The following is a 20,354-nucleotide window of genomic DNA, read 5'->3' as shown; positions in this document are numbered from 1 at the left end:
AAAAAAATTTTTTTTAATTAAAAAAAAGTTTCTGGAATGGGAAAAGGGAATATAATTCAAACAGGGCCTGGGTGACATGGCTGCTGCCTGCTTCTCAAACACCACTTCTTTTTTTAAGATTTTATTTTTTTCCTTTTTCTCCCCAAAGCCCCCCGGTACATAGTTGTATATTCTTAGTTGTGGGTCCTTCTAGTTGTGGCATGTGGGACGCTGCCTCAGCGTGGCTCAATGAGCAGTGCCATGTCCGCACCCAGGATTCGAACTGACGAAACACTGGGCTGCCTGCAGCGGAGCGTGCGAACTTAACCACTCGGCCACGGGGCCAGCCCCACAAACACCACTTTTCGGTGCTGTCACCATCACTCACTTCAGGCCAGCTACCCCCTCCCCGTTTCCCACATACAGGAAGGATAAAAGAGGCAGGCAAAAGAGGCCACACCTTGGCTCCAAGAGGAGAAAGGGGTGAGACAGGGTGGCACAGGTGGTCCTGGTACTGGTTAGAAAGCTCTGTTCTTCCCCTTTCCCTGAGAGAAAAACCAACATGGCTATTCCAGGCCAGGCTCAAGTCAGGTCTACACTAGTAAGAACTTCAGATCTACCCTATATATAGGTAAACTCCTTTAAATTTTAAATTAATATCCAGGATTTGGTGGAGAGAAGCCAGGAAGATAACAACGCTTCTTGAAATTCAGAGAACAAGTCACACAGTCCAGATAAAGGCATTTCCTCGTCAGACTGGCCATCTGACACCCAGGTCGGGGATAGGTGTGCCCAGCATCTCTTGGAGAGTTTGGAGCAGAGCCAGAATTCACACACAGGCCAGGGCTTTTCCCACCACCCTATTTCTCCTCTGTCTGGGGTTCTCACACCCTCTGTTTTGCCTTCCGCTGTTTTCCCACAGGTTCAAGTGCAGGCGCTCTCCCCCACGGGTTCTGCTCAGCTATAAAGCAAGAACGGGGTCAGGGGGCTCACACTCTTGGAAAGCCAGGGCTGCAAGGGACCACTGAGAGCAGCTATTTTAAAGATAAGGAAACTAAGTGGCTAGCTCAGGGTGACACACTGGGTTGGTGGAAGAACCTGGACTAGACACAGCTGTCCTAATGCCCAGCCCAGTGTTTCTTCCAGGCCATGATGCAGAAAGAAAATTCCCAGCAGCAAGGTCAGAGTTATGCATACCGACTCTGCAACGAAATCCATGGTATCAAACGTGATCCGGCCTTGCTTCTTTTTCTGAAAGAAAAGGAGTGGGGGAAGGAAGGAGAATCAGCAGAACTGCTTCTAGAATTTTGCACTGAAACCCTTCTGCGTACCTGGACCACCATAGCAGGCAGGAAGCCATGGGAAACCTCCTACCAGCTGGGCCTCTCATGTCCACCTCTGCCCAAAAGCCCCAACTCAGCACGAAATTTGGGCCCAGCATTATGAAGGGAGAGAAAGGGGGGAGGGAAGGGAGGATAAAGACAGGAAGGATGAGAGGGAAAAGGAAGAGGGAAAAGAAGCAAACAAATAGGAAAGTATAGAGGGAGGAAAGAACGGAAAGGAGGGATAAAAAGGAAGGAACAAATGAAGCCAACCTTTGTTAAGTGCCTTTAAGGAGCCAGGCATGGTGCATCTTCCTTATCTTACTCCATTTCATCATCAAGACAAAGCAGGTATTATTAAGCCCCATTTAGGACTTGAGGGAGGTGAAGGAACTTGCCCAAGCATCACACAGTGAGTAAACTCCTCACCTAGAGGATGACCAGGAGGAGGTGTAAGAGGTCTCAGGGATGAACTAATCCAACCCTATCTCCTAACAGATGCAGAAAGGATGCAACAAGAGTAGAGAAAGGGGCAGAGAGAGGGAAAAGATATGTGGGAGGAGCTGGGGGAAGGGACAAACATGGCCCTGACCACCATCCTGGGCCACACCAGGACCCACATTCATCTCTCAGAGCCCACTCAGATCCCTGTCCTCTCCCCCATTTATAGTTTGTGTATCTGTGTGGTGCTCCTCAGGGAGGCCAATGAAGGAAAGAGGTGGCGTTCAGAAAGATCCAGATTTACATACTCTACTGTAAACCAGTCCATGGCTCTCTCCACCCCAGGCACCCAGCTGTCTGCACAGTAGCCATATTGATGAGGATTATTTTGGGTTGGTTACTTTTAACTGCAGACAAGAAAGAAACTCTGAAAAGTAGAATTTACTTACCCTTTGTTAAGAGACATTTACATTTGTATAGGAAATCTCCATTTGTAAAGCTGTTTCCCTCTCTGCACCAGGAAGAAGGGGGGGATGACCTTATCTCTAGAAACTCTTAATGGGGAAGGCAAGGACTTAAATCTGCATAATAATCTTACTTACATAATAATTACATAATTACATAATAATCTTACATGTTGACTGTACTTGTCTGGTAACCTCATATAACTGACTCCCGCCACCACCAACATCCTCCTTTGTCTTTAGTTGAAGATGATGTTTAAGGTGGTGGCTTCAGCCATTTTGGCGAGTTGCTCAGGTTGCCTGAGCCTCTCCCATGTATACATGCTGTAAAGCTTTGTTTGATTTTCTCCTGTTATTCTGTCTCATGTGACTTTAGTTCGTTCTCTGGCCAGAAGAACCCAGAGCAGGTGGAAGAAATGTCTTCCTCCCCTACAGTTTGGCGACTTGGAGGGAATAAAATTCCACTGGCTGTGATGAGGATCAAGGCTGCCCCAAGGAGAGAAGCTCCAGGTGACCTGCCTTACATACCAATCTATATCATCCTCCAGGAAGCACAGGACACCCTGACTTAATCCGGTCTGCCTCTTATCTAAAGTTATAGGACCACCCAATAACCAGACCCCATCTTCACTGATACCATTTTAATGACTTTTTTTTTTACATAATCTTTCCTTTGTCTTGTAAAGAGATAACTCACATACCTATGCCTTAAATTTAGCCCTACCTTCCACCCATGTCTGCAGCTCTTTACTGCCCATGGGTCCTGTCCCCATGCTACTCCACACTATTCTCTAAATAAAAGAGCACTATTGCCAGACCTTGAGAGTCCAAGAAATCTTTCTTTCGACTCCTTGACTCACCGAGCCCGCATCAATATGACTCCCATAGGCTGCCCTTGAGAGACTTCTGCCCTTCTCACAGCCATCCTGAATGGGCAATGCTGTTAGGTTTAGCCTCACACTCTCCTGATGACAAGCCTAACTCTGGTCTTCAGCTTCCAGCTGCCCAGGCATCAGCCCAAGTCTTCTGGTAACCAGACTCCTGGTCTCCAGAGCCCTTCTCCTCACCACTGCATGACCACCACTGCACGACCACCTGGAGTCAGAATGTCCTTCCTGAGACTTCAGTCTCTTAGGTGACAATTCTTCCACTCCATCCCTTCCCATGTCATGGCCCAACAACAGGGCAGAATCTGGCCACAGACTTGTTTGGTTTGGCTAGCAAAATGTCTTCAAAATAGATGAATTTGAATGTCTTTAGATGACGCATGCCTGTCCTCTCCAGCTGGGCCACAGGCCCCTACTCCCTGGTACATCTTAGACTCAGTCACACACAGTTACATTACCTGCTGGCCCCTAGAAACCAATCTAAGAGCACCTTCCTTTCCCCCATCACTACCTCCCATAACCCTCTCCTTGGCTACTGTCCTTCAGAAACAATTTTGGGAAATTTCTTGGAGTGAACTGCTGGATGCAGGGGGAGGGGGGGACTGGTCTAGTCACTCTTGACATAACAGGAAAATGGGCAGTGTTGGTCCAGGTATTGGCTGGGGAACTTTGGAGCTCTGGATGGTAATGAAGACACCTTTGGGGAGCCAGAACAAGTTAACAGAAGGTGATCAACTTTTCTGAGCCAAAAAGGGGTTTATGATCTACCATTGGGATAAAATATTTGAAATCGAGACCTTCTAGAAAATCTAGAAAGCACAGTCACCGGAGTGAACAGGGCCCTGCAAATGTTCCTGTCTTGTTTAAGTGGGGGAACAGGAAAGAAGGCAGAGAAGATGAACAGTTGGTGAGCCTTCAGAAAACCCCAACTCTATTATGACTCCTGGTTTCTTCTGGCTCTTTTTTTTTTTCTGAGGAAGATTCGCCCTGAGCTAACATCTGTGCCAATCTTCTTCTATTTTGCATGTAGGTTGTCGCCACAGCATGGCTGCTGATGAGTGCTGTAGGTCTGTGCCCGGGAACTGAACTCTGGCTGCCAAGGCTGAGTATGCCGAAGCTAACTACTAGGCCACAGGGCCAGCCCTCTCTCTATTCTGGCTCTTTTGATCCCTGTTGGAATAGAGATGGCTTCTTTCCCACTCCCGATGTTTCTTTCCACACAGAGGGAGTTGTATGAGTAGAACACCACTAGCCTCTCTCCTTCCACATTGAGGAGGAGTGACTTAAACTCCTTGGTGAGGCTGGAAGGAGAAACTGGACGTGACCATCTCCTTCTCCTTTCCTCTGAGCCCACACTCTGCCCTGCCCAGCTCTGCCGGGAGTTTAGTGCAGGAAGCCCTGCGACTGCAGTGGAGCCTGCCTTGGTCCATCACTGCCTGTGACGAGGTGTGTAAAGCTGTCTAATTCTGAGTTCGCCACTTAGGCAACCCTCTTGCTTGGTAACCTTCTCCAGGATAAGTCTCATCATTAATAAAACTGACAGTTGCGTCTCCCATCTGCTTTCCCTTTGTCTTCTCTCTCAATTGGTTCAGAACTTGGGCTAGGAAGTGGGGTACTATTTATTGGACCCCCTTACACCCTCATATTCCTGCTAAGTCCAGCTGCTTACATCCCAGAAGGAGAAGATAGGGTGCCTTCTGTGAGCACTCTCAATGATCTGGTATTCCCGGAATCCTCTGAGACCTTGGCGGAACATTTTACACACTCGGATCATCACGATGATATCCAGGGTGACCCGGTACAGCGCCTGTGGAAACAAAACAAACAAGATCAGTGGAAACCATCTGTTTTCAGCAGTCAACAGCAGGCTGGATAGCGCTGAACCAGGTGAAATGTAACAGGATTAAATGCAGTGGCGTGCTGGAGCAAGAGTTACATTTTCAGGACGTTTTCAAGCCTGTTAAGATCATTTTGGTAGCTTAAAATTGGCCACAGTAGGAGTATTTATCCCACAAAAACTGGCAACTACTACAAATGGGGGCATCTCCCTCTCCAGGAACCAGTTTTTAAAACATTCACCAGCACAGTTCTAGTTAAATGTCAAGTCCCTCACTTCAGAAAATAAAGGGCACAAGTAACAGCAGGCAGTAAAGGATGATGCACACAGAGCCTGCATTTTTGGAATCAGACGGATCTGAGGGAAGAATGGTCAGAGAGATGTAACATCGCTGGCTTTGAATACAGAGGAAAGGGGCCATGAGCCAAGGAATGTGGGTGGTCTCTAGAAACTAGAAAAGTCAAGGAAATGGATTCTTCCAAAGGAATGCAGCCCAGGTGACACCTTGATTTTAGCCCAGGGAGACCAATGCCAGACTTCTGGCCTACAAAAGATAATAAATCTGTGTTGTTTTAAGCCACTAAATTGTGGTAATATGTTACAGCAGCAATAGAAAACTAATATACCACCTAATGCAGGATAGGCCATCCTATCTTTTCCCTGAGAACCTGGAATTGGAACTGAAAACAAATCAGTCTCTCCATCCCAAAATGAATTTGGGAGTAAGGGCAGTAACTCTCCACCAGCTCAGTAAATACAGGGGGTAGCGAAACAGTTCAACAGAAAAGAGGCAAATCCACAATGCGAAACAATCTACAAGTCAACTAACCTAGTTTCTTCAAAAAGTCAATTTCATGATGCAAAAAAACAAGGGATGGGGGCTGTTCTAGATTAAGACTCAAGACACATACAAACAAATACAAAATAAGAACCTTGATTGGATCCTATTCATAGTAACAAGCTGTAAAACACATTTTAGGGGCAAATAACGAAATTAAATATGATTGGCTATTTGATGATATCAAGGAATTAGTGCTAATTTTCTTAGTATTATAGTGATATTGTGGTTATGTCCTTATTTTTAAGAAAGTGTGATAAAGTATGCAATTTACTTTCAAATGATTCAGCAAACACACCCACATGCACACACACACAGACAAATAAGGGCAATATGGCAAAATGTCGATTATGAGATCTAAGGAGTGAGCACTGTGTATACTTCAACTTTCATGTTTGAAAATTTCCATAATTAAAAAAACGCAAAAACTAAAAACTTTTGTTTATTAGCTTCTGTTAATAAAGATATCACAAACAAAATGAAAAGACCAACTACAGACTGGAAGAATATATTTGCCATGCACATCATTGACAAAGGATTACTATTCAGACTTCTTTTAATTAAAAAAATTCTACAAATCAAAAGAAAAATACAAATAAGCTAATAGAAAAATGAGCAAAGGATATGAACAGGTATTTCAAAGGGAAAACTCAAATCACCTCTAAATAATGAAAAGATTCTGAACATCACTAGAAATAATGGAAACATACCTTAAAGTAACAAGAAGATACCATTTTACACTTATCAGATTGGGGAAATGGGAAACAAGGCACAACTATGCTGGAGAACAATTTGGCAACATTTTAAAAAGTTGAGGAGGGGCCGGCTCCGTGGCCGAGTGGTTAAGTTCACGTGCTCCACTTCGGCAGCCCAGGGTTTTGCCGCTTCAGATCCTGAGCGCAGACATGGCACCACTCGTCAGGCCATACTGAGGCGGCATCCCAAATGGCACAACTAGAAGGACCTACAGCTAAAAATATACAACTATGTACCAGGGGGCTTTGGGGAGAAAAAGGAAAATAAAATTTTTTTTAAAAAAAAGTTGAGGATATGTGTACTTTACAATCAAGGAATTGTATGCACTTTTTATATATACTTTAGAGAAATTCAGACATGTTCACAAGGAGATAGCATGAGGACAACTGTGGCACATTCTTAACAGCAAAAAGCTGAAAATAATTGAAGTGTCTGCCCATCAGCAAAGGAATGCATCAACACATTACAGATTGAACATAGCATTAGAGCTGTGTGTGTCAATGCAGGTAAAGCTCACACATAATTGTGAGCGGAAAAAAGGTGAAATACAAGGCCATTTTTTAAAATATGCCATATACTATAGTTGCTTATGGCTACATACATATGTAACAAAATTTTAAAATATAGATAGGAAGGGTACACAGCAACCTCAGGAAAGTGGTTACCAGTGAGGAGAAAGGGAGTGGGATGCTGAGGAGCTTCATCTGTAACTATAATATTTTCCTTAAAAATTATACATCCTGGGGCTGGCTCCACGGCCTAGTGGTTAAGTTCAGCACACTCTGCTTTGGCAGCCTGAGTTTGGTTCCTAGGCACGGACCTACACCACTTGTCAGTGACCATGCTGTGGCAGAGTTCCACATACAAAATAGAGGAAGATTGGCAACAGATGTTAGCTCAGGGAGAATCTTCCTCAGCAAAAAATAAAAATAAAAAATTATATATCTAAAGGAAATAGGGGGAAAGGCTTTATTAATAAAATTAATATTTATCAAATACAATTTGCCATTGTCAGGCAACTATTCTAATCCCTTTATATGTACTGACTCATTTAATCCTCAACAATAAATGTATGCAATAGGTACTAATATTATCATCACCCTCTACAGGCACAGTAGCAAGTAACATGCCTAATACTAATATTAGTCACATGACTAATAGGTGATAGAGATTTGAACCCATGCAGTCTGGCTCCAGAGTCCCTAAGTTTAACCTATTACTCAACCCTGCTGCTGGGCCTTATTCTCTCCGGATCTCATAATGGCAGGAAGGGTGGGTACAGAGCAGGACACAGGGGCTCAGAGTGTAGCCTGTGATTTGCCCAGTGTCGAGGGGGTAGTAGGCTTCACGGCAGGGGTCAGAATTCAATCTTTCTGAAGCCTAATCTGGAACTCCATCCTTTGTGGCCATGCTGTGACTCCAAAAGTTACAGGGTGGCCACGTTCATCCAAGGTCCCCACCTACACGTGCCTCTCCCTTCCTCAAATAACGTCTGTTCGGTCTTCCACTCTTCCCTCTCAGGGCCCTTGGCACTCTGCTCACCAGTTCACTCTTCAGGACCTGCCAGGAATTATACACCAGATATTTCCTCATAGTTCCTGAGGTGGCAAATGGCACAACCAGCCCGTTTGCCTTTCAAGGGTAGGACTACAAATCCTTCCCCAAGAATCCAGTTATATTAGAAACAAATGGCTTCCTTGGTGGCAAGATAAGAGTTCCTCTCCACTCCTCATATCCTACCAACAGCTGCTGGAAGCCTTGGCCTGAGAAAATCTCATCCTCAGAATCTCCTCATGTCACAGTGGAGGATTCTAGAAGGAAGTGAGGGCGGTGGAAAGGAACTGGAATCTGGGAATCTAACATTTACCGAGCACTCACTCATAGGCATTATCTTAGCTAATCCTCACAACTACCTCAAGAGGAGGGACTAGACACCCACTCCATGTATGAGGAGACTGCGGCTCAAAGTGGCTCAGTGACCACCAGAGTCAAGGGGCCACCTTTAAGAAAGTAAGAGGCATCTGGGCTGGGGACAGGGGCATCCAACACTCAGCCTGGGGACCACTCCGAGGCTTAGAACTTAGAGACCCTGGAGTGCAGGTGCACGGCACTGTCCTATAAATCCTGAATCAGTAAATCAGGAACATTCAGCAAACAGGAAGTCCTCAACCAAATAGGGTGCCAAATGTTGAAAGGAACATGGTGACTGGAACTCAATCACTCAAGGGTCTTTCCAAAAGTAGAGGAGAATACAGGGTCTAAAGTGGTCTTTTCTACTAGATTAAAGATGGCAGTCGATAATCCCAATTTGCTCTTGTACAAGAATCCTCAGTGAAAACCCATGACTTCAAGCATTGCCTGATTTGCCATTCCTATCCTGCTAGGGCTACCTGCCAACCCTCCCCCAACTGACAGCCAAATGGAGGGCACCGAACACAGTGAAGACAGCTGCACAGCTGGGAAGAAAGGCGCAAGCTCTGACTTACTAAATTCAAAGGCCACTATTCCTGGGGTGAGATGCTAACCACTTACAGAGGCGAGAAAAGATAGAACTGGGTTTTTTGACCCTTACCCAGAGAAAAGATGCAAAGAACTCAGGGAGAGACAGAGCAAGAGAAAGTTTCAGAAAAAGAGAGACAGTGTGGAGTTTTTGCCTCCCGTACCACAGACCAGGTGTTGAAGGAAATACAAGAAGATCCCCTACAAAAGTTTAGGGGGTTTCTGAGGGACACTCCTGGGTGTGGGGTAGGCAAGAGAGATGGTGGGAAGTGGCTATGGACAGGGGGGTATCCCATTCAGTCCTCTGAGTTGCCTGAGGATCCAAGTGACATGGAGAGGATCCAGACTCACGAGAGGCATCAGAGGATCCCAGTAATAGGACCAAGGACCTGATGAGACCCCAAAAGCAGACACTCCCAACTTCACCTCTTGCCAGCTGTGGTTGTATAATTTCCCTGGGAACTGGACCAGTGTTGGGGAGGAAGAGGCAGGAAGCCTGGAGAGCTCTGAACTGACCTGAGATGAGTCAATAAGCTTGAAATTACATCCCCTCAAAATTACTGGACTGGATCTCAATTTACCTGGAGACATCTAAATTAAGTTGTCTGCTAGCAGGCAGGCTAGGGACTCAGAGTCAGACATTAACATCAGTTCTGGAAATTAAGAAAATGCCCTTTCTGTCCCAGTTCCTAATCTTATAACTGAACCATTACAGAGTAGATCATCAGAAAGAGCACTGGTGCTATTCCTATGTGATTCTGCGTAAATCATTTAACCACTTTGGGCCTCACTTTCCTACTTATAAAAGGGAGTTAGACTCAATTCCACAAATAATTTCTTTTCAACACAAGATCTTTATTGTTTCGCTAACTATGAAAGTCATACAACAAACGTTTACAGAGCTCCAACTATGTACAAAGCATGAAAAGGTGAATAAGACACAGTCTCTGCTTACAGGGAGTTCACAATATGCTGGGGAAGGAGAAAATCTCACTATACTAAAGCTCTAAAGATATGTGAAGAAAGAGCAGGGCCTGTTCAGGGCACATGAGATGTAGCTGGCATGTGAGATGCCCAGGAGGCAAGTCAGGAAGTGAGGCTGAACTGGCAGAGGCCACAAAGTAGCCACCCACGGACCAACCTCAGCTTGCAGACTGCTTTATTTGACCCACATGGTGTTTTGGTTAAAATACTGCCAAAACTTAACTAGCTTATCTTTATTGGGGAATGGGCTCTCCAATTCACCAAAGTCCTCACCTCACACAACTGTTACTTGCCAAGCATGTGACATATTTGCAATCCCCAGTATAGGATCTATCTGACCTCTTTCAGGTTTAAAATCTTTTGACTATAATCAGTGGTTGCAAAATGGTGGTCCCCAGGCCATAACTAGCCTGCTGGCCTGGTTTGACAGAGTTTTTAAAAAATTTGAATTAGGTATCAACACTTAAATATTGGGATTTTTTTTTTTTTTTTTTTTTTTTTTTTTTAAAGATTTTATTTTTTCCTTTTTCTCCCCAAAGCCCCCCGGTACATAGTTGTGTAATCTTCGTTGTGGGTTCCTCTAGTTGTGGCATGTGGGACGCTGCCTCAGCGTGGTCTGACGAGCAGTGCCATGTCCGCGCCCAGGATTCGAACCCACGAAACACTGGGCCGCCTGCAGCGGAGCGCGCGAACTTAACCACTCGGCCACGGGGCCAGCCCCTTAAATATTGGGATTTTATGGATAATTTTCTACAAAAACATAATTTACTAAAGTGACCCCAATAGAAACCATGTAAATAGACTAATTTTCAAAGAAAAAGAGAAAGTTGTAAAAGAGCTCCCTCACCAGCACTACCACCAAAAAAAGAAAAAAGTCCCAGTCCTGAAGTTTTCACAGGCAACTTCAGATGATCCTGATGTTTCTTAAACTGTCCCAGAGCATAAAAAGAAGGAAAACTACCAAATTCTTTTTGTGAATTCAAGAGAATATGGATATTAGAACCTGATAAAGATTGTATAAAAAAGGAAATCCAGGGATTCATTTCATTTTCCTTGAATATTGTTTTAAAAATCTTACATTGAAAACATTTTTTGACAGAGGTATGTTCAAGGACATGTCACTCTTGTGGGCAATGGGGGCTACAAGGTGCTGGGGCCTTAGTGAGACCACCCAGAGCCTGCCTCAGAGCTGTCTCATTGGTTGAGGGCTGCTCCCAGAGGCATTCATCCCCAGCATTTCTGGGCTGAGCAATCCAGAGGCCAGAGAAAACCCTCAACAAAGGTGCTTAGAGTAGGAAGCCATCATGTCTGCCTAGGAAGAAACGGCAAGTGCCAAGAAGACCCAGATTAAAGCCATAAAGAATTGCTGGGGCTGCAGGTCTCAGCGAGAACTGGCAGAGTTCAGAGTTCTCCAAAAAAGCGGGAGCAGTTGAAGGAAGAACCAATGGCACCTTTAGTACAACACGGGGATTGTGACGTAAGGGCTGGCTCTGGGAGCTTCTCTGGTGCCACTGGTCCCAAGGAAAAGCAGGGCATGTAGACTGACCAGGGAAACACACAGATATGCCATTTTTGCAACCCTGTCACTGCCAAGTTCCATCTGCCAGGAAGACAAAGGGCTAAACCAATTCCCTCGCACAAAACCGTTGTCAACAAAAGAGCTTCACCAGGAACCCAACAGACTTACTGCCAGCCTGGAATGCTACCACTGTCCCTTCCCCACCCACAACTCCAATAAATAGCTGGTCCAGGAAGCACTCACTTCATGTGAAGGGGAATTATAGTGAAAAATAAATAGCACCAGACCTATATAAATATATTACAAAAAAAGTGGGAAAGGGCGGCAGGGAACGAGAAAAACAAACGGCAGATGAAAGGCATTCTCTAGGAAAAAACTAACATGAGACAGATGATAAGCACGAACAGCAAAGAACTCAAAGGGCTTAATGAATTTTAAAACAAGAGATCAAAGCAAAGATGCAATAGTTCAAAGAAGAGAAGATGAGAAAACTGGAAGAGAAGGCATTGGCGGAGCTCAGGAAAGAAGTGTTTTTTTAAAAAAACCATCTCAGAAGTGAAGGTCATTTCAGAAACATCAAAAAGGAAGCTATACTTGCTGAATACAGAGGATAGGATTGCAAAAAGCAAGGAAAGGAGATGGAAATGAACAATTAAAAAAGAACCAAGAAATAATATAGCAAATAAGTATGGAGATATAGAGGGATGCGACGTAACATGAGTACACGGGTTTCCTCAACTTCTATAGCTGTAAACCTTTTTCTTCCAGTTTTATTGAGATGCAGTTGACATATAACATTGTATTAGTTTAAGGTATGCAACATAATGATTTGATATATGTATTTACCGTGAAATGATTGCCATAATAAGTTTAGTTAACATCCATCACCTCACATAGTGACAATTTTTGTGTGTGTGTGACGAGAACTTTTAAGAGCTGTAAACCTGAAGACACCTTTTAAACCTGAAAATCCGGGGCCGGCCCCATAGCCGAGTGGTTAAGTTCGCACGCTCTGCGTCGGCAGCCCAGGGTTTCACCAGTTCGAGTCCTGGGCACGGACATGGCACCACTCATCAAGCCATGCTGAGGTGGCATCCCACACGCCACAACTAGAAGGACCCACAACTAAAAATACATAACTATGTACCGGGGGCCTTTTGGAGAAAAAGGAAAAATAAAATCTTTAAAAAAAACCCTGATAAACTGAGAAACAGATATATAATTATTTAAAGATATAAAGGGAACTAACATTAATAATCAATTAAGACTAGACAGGAAAGGATGAAAAAAGTATAACAATGACTCGTTTTTGACTTTTGAATTTTGTGCTAGGTATATATATACATATCTATCACCTATTCAAAATGAATTAATCCATTTTTAAGCAATAAAACAGAATCAACGCAGTGCGATAAGGAACGCAGAGCTACTGGTGGAGCAGCACAGTAAAAACAGGTTCGGTGAACACTGGGAACCAGGAGGGCTGCAACTGAACAGAAATCAGTGAAAGGCGAGAAAGGCAAACGATATGAAGTATCGAGGCTCCTGCATCTACACTGGTTTATCAGGAACGAGAATTACTAATAACTAAGTTAATTACAAACATACTCTAGCTAGATTAAGTCCCAGTAATCTCAAGCTCATGGAAACATCAAAAGATAAAACAGGTCTTCACCCCAAGATCAAACATATTTGATAAAATAGGTTACCAAAAAGAAGTTAATAAAGTCAGTAGAGAGACCAGAGCAAGCTTCTTAGACTTCCTATTAAAAAAAAAGAAAAAAGCAGAAAATAGAACTGGGGGCTTTTTATTTAAATCACCTCATTAGCTGAACCTGCATTCTCTTCACCATGAGCAGAGCTGGCCCCCTGGAATGATGTATGTAGTGTGCGCTATATGTAAATGAAATTTTAGAATTACTAAATCTATCGAAAATTTGAATTTCTTATCTAGTGGTAACATATCTTAAAACTTTCTACTTAATATCTCACATTTTAAAAATGCAAAATAACAAGCATTGGCGAGGATGTGGAGAAATTGGAACTCTTGTGCATTGCTGGTGGGAACCCTTTAAAATGGTGGAGCTGCTGTGGAAAGCAGCATGCAGTTCCTCAAAACGTTAAGCATAGACTTACCACACGATCCAGCAATTGCACTTCTCAGTATATACCCAAAAAGACTGACAGCAGGGACTCGAAGAGATACCTGTGCACCAATGTTCATAGCAGCATTAGCTACAATAGCCAAAAGGTGGAAACAGCCCAAATGTCCACTGATAAATGAATTGACAAACAAAATGTGGTGTTACATATAATGGAATATTAGTCAGCCTTAAAAAGGAATGAAATTCTGATACATTGGAAGTTACTGTTTAACGGGTACAGAGTTTTAGTCGGGGAAGATGGAGAAGTTCTGGAGATGGACAGTGGTGATAGCTGCACAACGTCAATGTACTTAACACTACTGAACTGCACACTTAAAAATGGTTAAAATGGCAAATTTTATGTTATGTGTATTTTACCACAATTAAAAAAATATTGCAGAGCTAGCCCTGATGGCCTATTGGTTAAAGTTTGGCGCACTCCACTTTGGCGGCCCAGGTTTGGTTCCCGGGCACGGAACCACACCACTCATCCGTCAGTAGCCATGCTGTGGTGGCGGTTCACATAGAAAAACTAGAAGGACTTACGACTGGAATATACAACTATGCACTGGGGTGGTGGGGAGGAAAAAAGAGAGAGGAAGATTGGCAACAGATGTTAGCTCAGGGCGAATCTTTCCTAGCCAAAAAACTGCCTTAGGATAAGTGAAAAACAAAACAAACACAACCTGAAAACCTTCAGCAATAAGAAAACAAAAAAATAATCTAAAATGTGCAAAAGATTTGAACATTTTACCAAAAGAAGATTTAAAAATGGCAAGTAAACATATGAAAAGGTGGTCAACATCATTAGTTATTAGGAAAATTCAAATTAAAACCACAATGAGATACCACTAAACACCTACCAGAATGGCTGTTAAAAATTTGACAATACTTGGGCCAGCCCCGTGGCCAAGTGGTTAAGTTCACGCGCTCTCCTTCGGCAGCCCAGGGTTTCGCTGGTTGGGATCCCGGGTGAGGACATGGCACCGCTCATCAGGCCACGCTGAATCGGCATCCCACATGCCACAACTAGAAGGACCCACAACTAAAATATACAACTTTGTGCTAGGGGGATTTGGGGAGAAAAAGCAGGGGGAAAAAAAAAAGATTAGCAACAGTTGTTAGCTCAGGTGCCAATCTTAAAAAAAAAAACAAATTTGACAATACCAAGTGCTGGTGAGGATGAAGAGCAACTAAAACTTTCATACATTGCTGGCCCTGGATTCTGCCCCGGCCAGTACTTGTCTTCTGAATTTTAGTTCCCAATCTGTGAACTCTAAGTTTCTAAGAATCATGTCTATGGACAAGAAGGTGGCAATTTATAGCAAAAGTTGCCATTCAGTCATTTCTCTATTGGGAACGTAGTTTAAGGAATTCCAGGTATCCCTTACTAAAACCCAAATTCTTGCTTTTCAAACTCAGAAATCAAATAGATTTGATAGTAAAAGATACTTGTAATCCAAAGTACAGAAAGAGCCTTAAGCACTAGGTGATTGTCATTATTTTAGATTTTTTTTTTTTTTTTAGATTTTTAAATTTTTTCTTTTTCTCCCCAAAGCCCCACGGTACTTAGTTGTATATTTTTAGTTGTGGGTCCTTCCAGTTGTGGCATGGGGGTGCCGCCTCAGCATGGCCTAATGAGTGGTGCCATGTCCACGCCCAGGATCCAAACCAGTGAGAGCCCTGGGCCGCCAAAGCAGAACATGTGAACTTAACCAACTGGCCATGGGGCCAGCCCCTGTCATTATTTTAATAATGAAAAATCGGAAATAATCTAAGTATTCAGCAGTAAAGGAATCTTCTTTTTTGTTTGTTTGTTTGCAGCCAGAGTGATCTGAAAATACACATGTACAAAACTGAAACTCTAGGGGCTGGCCCAGTGGTGTAATGGTTAAGTTTACATGCTCTGCTTTGGTGAGCTGGGGTTCACGAGTTCAGATCCCAGGCGCAGACCTACACATTGCTCATCAAACCATGCTGTGGGGGTGTCCCACATACAAAATAGAGGAAGACTGGCACAGATCTTAGCTCAGGGACAATCTTCCTCAAGTAAAAAGAGGAAGATTGGCAACAATGTTAGCTCAGGGCCAATCTACCTCACCAAGAAAAGAGACCCCCCCACAACTCTGGTCATCTCACTTCCCAGCTTCAACACTTTCATGATAAAGTTTTAACCTCTTTTTTTTTTAAGTATGCCCTTTTTTGGTGAGGAAGCTTGGCCCTGAGCTACCATCTGTTGCCAATCTTCCTCTTTTTTTTTCTCCCCAAAGCCCCAGTACACAGTTGTATATCCTAGTTGTGGGTCATTCTAGCTCTTCTATGTGGGATGCCGCCACAGCATGGCTTGATGAGCACTGTGTAGGTCCGTGCCCAGGATCTGAACTGGCGAACCCCGGGCTGCTAAAGTGGAGTGAAAGAACTTAACCACTTGGGCACGGGGCCGGCCCCTAAAGCAATATCCTTTATATCGAGAGTCTCCTAAAACACAATCTACTCACATCCCCCTCCTATGTAAAGTCCTTCCACAGTTACCTATCATCTTATGTTAAATCTGGATTTGAATCCCATCCTGCCACTCAGTGGCTGAACCTAGACAAGTTAATCACCCACTCAAGATCTGAATTTCTCATCTGTAAATAAAGTGTCACATATACACAGATGCCCAGGAATGGTTGATGATAATAGAAATGCCTGTGCCTTTCTTTTTTAACACCACATACTAGAACTTACACATTCAAATAAGTGTCATCCCTTCATTACTATTACCACTTGAAAAAATTAATAAGGCCAACTTGGTACCAGTCCCTTTACATATATTTTCTCTTTGACCGTTCGGAGCCATTCTGTGCGGTAATTATTATCCCCAGGCTCAGAAAGAGTATATGACTTACCTAAAGCCACATTACAAAATAATTCATAGCAGCTTTCTCTGTGATAGCCCCAAGTTGGAAATAACTCAAATGTCCTTCAGTGGGTGACTAGTTAATCAAACCGTGGTGCATCCACACCATGGATTACTACTCAGCAATAAAAATGAACAAACTATTGATATACACAACAACCTGGATGAATCTCCAGGGAATTATTCTGAGTGAAAAAAGCCAACCCCAAAAGGTTATATACTGTATGATTCTATTTATACAACCTTTTTTTTTCTGCTGAGGAACATTAGCCCTGAACTAACACCTGTGCCAGTCCTCCTCCACTTTATATGTGGGTCGCTGTCACAGGATGGCTTATGAGTGGTATAAGTCCGTGCCTGGGATCCAAACCCACAAACCTGGGCCACTGAAGCAGAGTGCAGTGAACTTACCCACTACACCACGGGGTCGGCCCCTATATAATATTTTTGAAATGACAAAATCATAGAGATGGAGAACAGATTATTGTTGCCTGTGGTTAGGGATGGCAGGTAGGGGAGAGGAAAGGATGTAATTATAAAGTGGCAGCACGAGGGATCTTTGTGGTGATCAAACATTTCTAGGGGGCCGGCCCCGGGGCCGAGTGGTTAAGTTTGCGTGCTCCGCTTCAGCAGCAGGGTTTCGCCAGTTCGGATCCTGGGCACGGACGTGGCACCGCTCATTAGGCCATGCTGAGGCGGTGTCCCACATGCCACAACCAGAGGCACTCACAACTAGAATATACAAAAATGTATTGGGGGGCTTTGGGAATAAGAAGAAGGAAAAAAAGAAGATTGGCAACAGTTGTTAGCTGAGGTGCCAATCTTTAAAAAAAATTTCTAGATATTGTGGTAGTAGTTGCAAAAATCTACAAGTGATAAAATTGCATAGGCCTACACACATACACAAATGATGGCATATAAAACTGGTGAAATCTATGGGGCCAGCCTGGTGGCGCAGCGGTTAAGTGCGCATGTTCCGCTTCTCAGTGGCCCAGGGTTCACAGGTTTGGATCCCAGTGTGGACACGGCACCGCTTAGCAAAAAGCCATCTGTGGTAGGCATCCCACATATAAAATAGAGGAAGAAGGGCATGGATGTTAGCTCAGGGCCAGTCTTCCTCAGCAAAAAGAGGAGGATTGGCAGTAGTTAGCTCAGGGCTAATCTTCCTCAAAGAAAAAAAAAAAAAACTGGTGAAATCTGAATAAACTCTTTGGATTGTATCAATGTTAATTTCCTGGTTTTGAGATTGTACTATAGTTATGCAAGATGTTCCCATCGGGGAAAACTGGATGAAGGGTGCATGAGACCTCTCTGTACTATTTTTGCAACTTTCTATGAATTTATAATTATTTACAAATAAAAAGCATTAAAAAAACAAGTATCAGGGCCAGCCTGGTGGCATAGTGGTTAAGTTCACATGCTCTGCTTCTGTGGCCTGGGGTTCGCAGGTTCAGATCCCAGGTGCATACCTATGGCTCATCAAACCATGCTGTGGCAGCATCCCACATACAAAATAGAAGAAGACTGGCAGAGATGTTAGCTCAGGGAAAATTTTACTCAAGCAAAAACAAGAAGATTGGCAACAGATGTTACTCAGGGCCAATCTTCCTCACTAAAAAAAAAAAGTATCCAGGCCTCTTTTCCGCAACCCATAATAGCATGCCATCTAAAGACAGTAGAGTTTCTGTCTGAAAGAGGCTCAGACTCACATTAGAGCTTTCCCTTCACAGGAATAGTCTGCAATCCACTGCTCGTCCTCTTTCCCTTAAACAACATTTACGGAGGGTCAACTGGGAGTCAGCCGTTGTGTTAGAAGCTAAGTGATAAGAGTTGAATGATTTATGATTCCAAGTGAGCTCCCAACCTAGTGCTAAAAAAAAGGCTTAATAAGACCACTGGACTAGAAATCAAAAGAATTCTGTCCTCATGGAACCACTTACTAGTTTTTTCATTTTGGACCAATCCTTTGCCTCTTGGTGTCTTGGCTTCTCAACCTGCAAAATCAGGAGAATAAAATACGTATAAATATATATCTTAAACTTAATCTGGGCCCTCTGGGTTGGTTCAAGGACATCTGGAAATTACTTGAAACTGTATGCAGAAGTATCTAAGCGCATCCCTCTTCTAAGAAGAGGCATTATAGCTTTTTTTTCAGATTCTGGGGGCTTACTGACTCATAGAGGTTCGAATAACTGAACTGGAATTTTTTTCTTTTTTTGAGTAAGATTAGCCCTGAGCTAACATCTGCTGCCAATCCTCCTCTTTTCCTGAGGAAGGCTGGCCGTGAGCTAACATCCGTGCCCATATTCCCCTATTTTATACGTGGGATGCCTGCCACAGTACGGCTGGATAAGCAGTGCAAAGGTCTGCACCCAGGATCAGAACCAGTGAACCCCGGGCTGCCAAAGCGGAACATGCGAATTTAACCGCTGTGCCACTGGGCCAGCCCCTAACTGAATTGGATTTTGGATTTAACCTCTAAGGCCCCTTCCATTTTAATGTTCCACAATTCTAACAGATCTCTAAGATCTTTCCTTCCATCTCTAACATGTATACTATGATTCCAACAGGGATGGAAGAAATGGACTAGAGATCCAACATTCCATGATTCCAAATACCACAAGAGTTCATTCCCTTTCCTGAGAGGACAGGATTCAATCTTTCCACATGGAATTCCAGGCTCTTTATGATCTAACCTCCAACTGCCCTTCCAACCTCAGCTCTCATCCCTTCCCCAGGCCCCAACCACTCCTCCATCCAGCCTGCAGTTTCCACAAAGTTTTGCTCCTTGGTACAGGCAGTGCCTTCTACCTGGAAGGTCCCTAACTCCACTCGTTTTCTTCTTGACTCTGTCAACTTAGAAAAAAGAGGGAACTGCAAAACAAAAGGAGAGCGTTTATTTGGGGTCTTAGAATTGCAATTTGGAGAACACAGGTTCTGGCAGTAGCCAGAAAAGCGGCCCCTGAGGAGTACAAGTCAGAAGTTTTTATCAGCAAAAAAGAGGGCCCAGAACAATGACCTCAGTTGTTTGTTAGGGAGGGTAAATTTATGTTACAGTTTGTTGGCTTACTCAAGGACAGCTTGCTGATATCACAAAAAGTATAGTTTTGCATAGTCCTTCAGAAAGTCCTTTCTCGGCAAATAACTCCCTTTTGACAAGTCAGCAAGGTCAGCGCAGTTTCATATCTTTAACAAGATGGAGTCCAGGTACAAAATGGAGTCACTGGTGTCAATGCATTTCATGAGTCTCAGTTTAAAGGTCCCCTCCCCAGGGAAGCCTTCCACGACCCCTCATCCTTGCAGCAGAGCTTGTTGTGCTCCCTTGGCCCCGGATACACCACCTGTTACACAGGCACTAGGACTGCTGGTTCAGCAGGGCAGCAAACCCAACCGCCCAGGGCCCAGGCAGAGGAAAGAAAGGTTTGAACCAGTAGGTGCAACAAACTCTAGGCCCATTTTCCCACCTCTGAAAAGAAAACAGAGAAAAACACCAGCTCTAAGGAAAACACAACCTGAACGCAATAGTAAATACAAACATCATTCTATTTCGGAGCACACCAGAGTGTGGTGGGGATTGAGGCCAAGTGGGACAGAGTATCTTGTCTAAAGGAAGGAGACTCAACTCAGCCCCAGCTGATTGTTAACTGGCAGGAAAGCCGGTTGGTTCAGTGTGGCCAGCTTGTCCACTTTTTCGAGAAAAGCTGGAAATCCAGATTTGCACGTGAAATCTCCCAATTTTTACATCAGTAACCAAAAAGCATTAAAGACACATTGTGATGACT

General features: G+C 43.7%; 1 protein-coding gene across 2 annotated transcripts in view; it reads right to left on the bottom strand.

The window, feature by feature from the left end:
- CNBD2 (cyclic nucleotide binding domain containing 2) overlaps positions 1 to 8,117 on the bottom strand; it is a 47,180-nt gene extending 39,063 nt beyond the window's left edge. For both annotated transcript variants that reach the window (XM_014850789.3, XM_070485425.1), the window contains exons 1-3: positions 8,067 to 8,117; positions 4,763 to 4,900; positions 1,177 to 1,230 (exon numbers count right to left, since the gene is read on the bottom strand). In XM_014850789.3, the coding sequence (XP_014706275.1) occupies positions 1,177 to 1,230; positions 4,763 to 4,900; positions 8,067 to 8,117 (243 nt within the window). The remainder of the gene's footprint in view (positions 1 to 1,176; positions 1,231 to 4,762; positions 4,901 to 8,066) is intronic.
- Between the last annotated feature and the right edge of the window lie 12,237 nt (positions 8,118 to 20,354).

The sequence above is a fragment of the Equus asinus genome, chromosome 15 (assembly GCF_041296235.1).
Source record: "Equus asinus isolate D_3611 breed Donkey chromosome 15, EquAss-T2T_v2, whole genome shotgun sequence".
In the NCBI taxonomy this organism is placed as follows: Eukaryota; Metazoa; Chordata; class Mammalia; order Perissodactyla; family Equidae; genus Equus; species Equus asinus.
The sequence above is the reverse complement of the archived record's forward strand: the minus strand, read 5'-3'. Positions and strand labels throughout refer to the sequence as shown.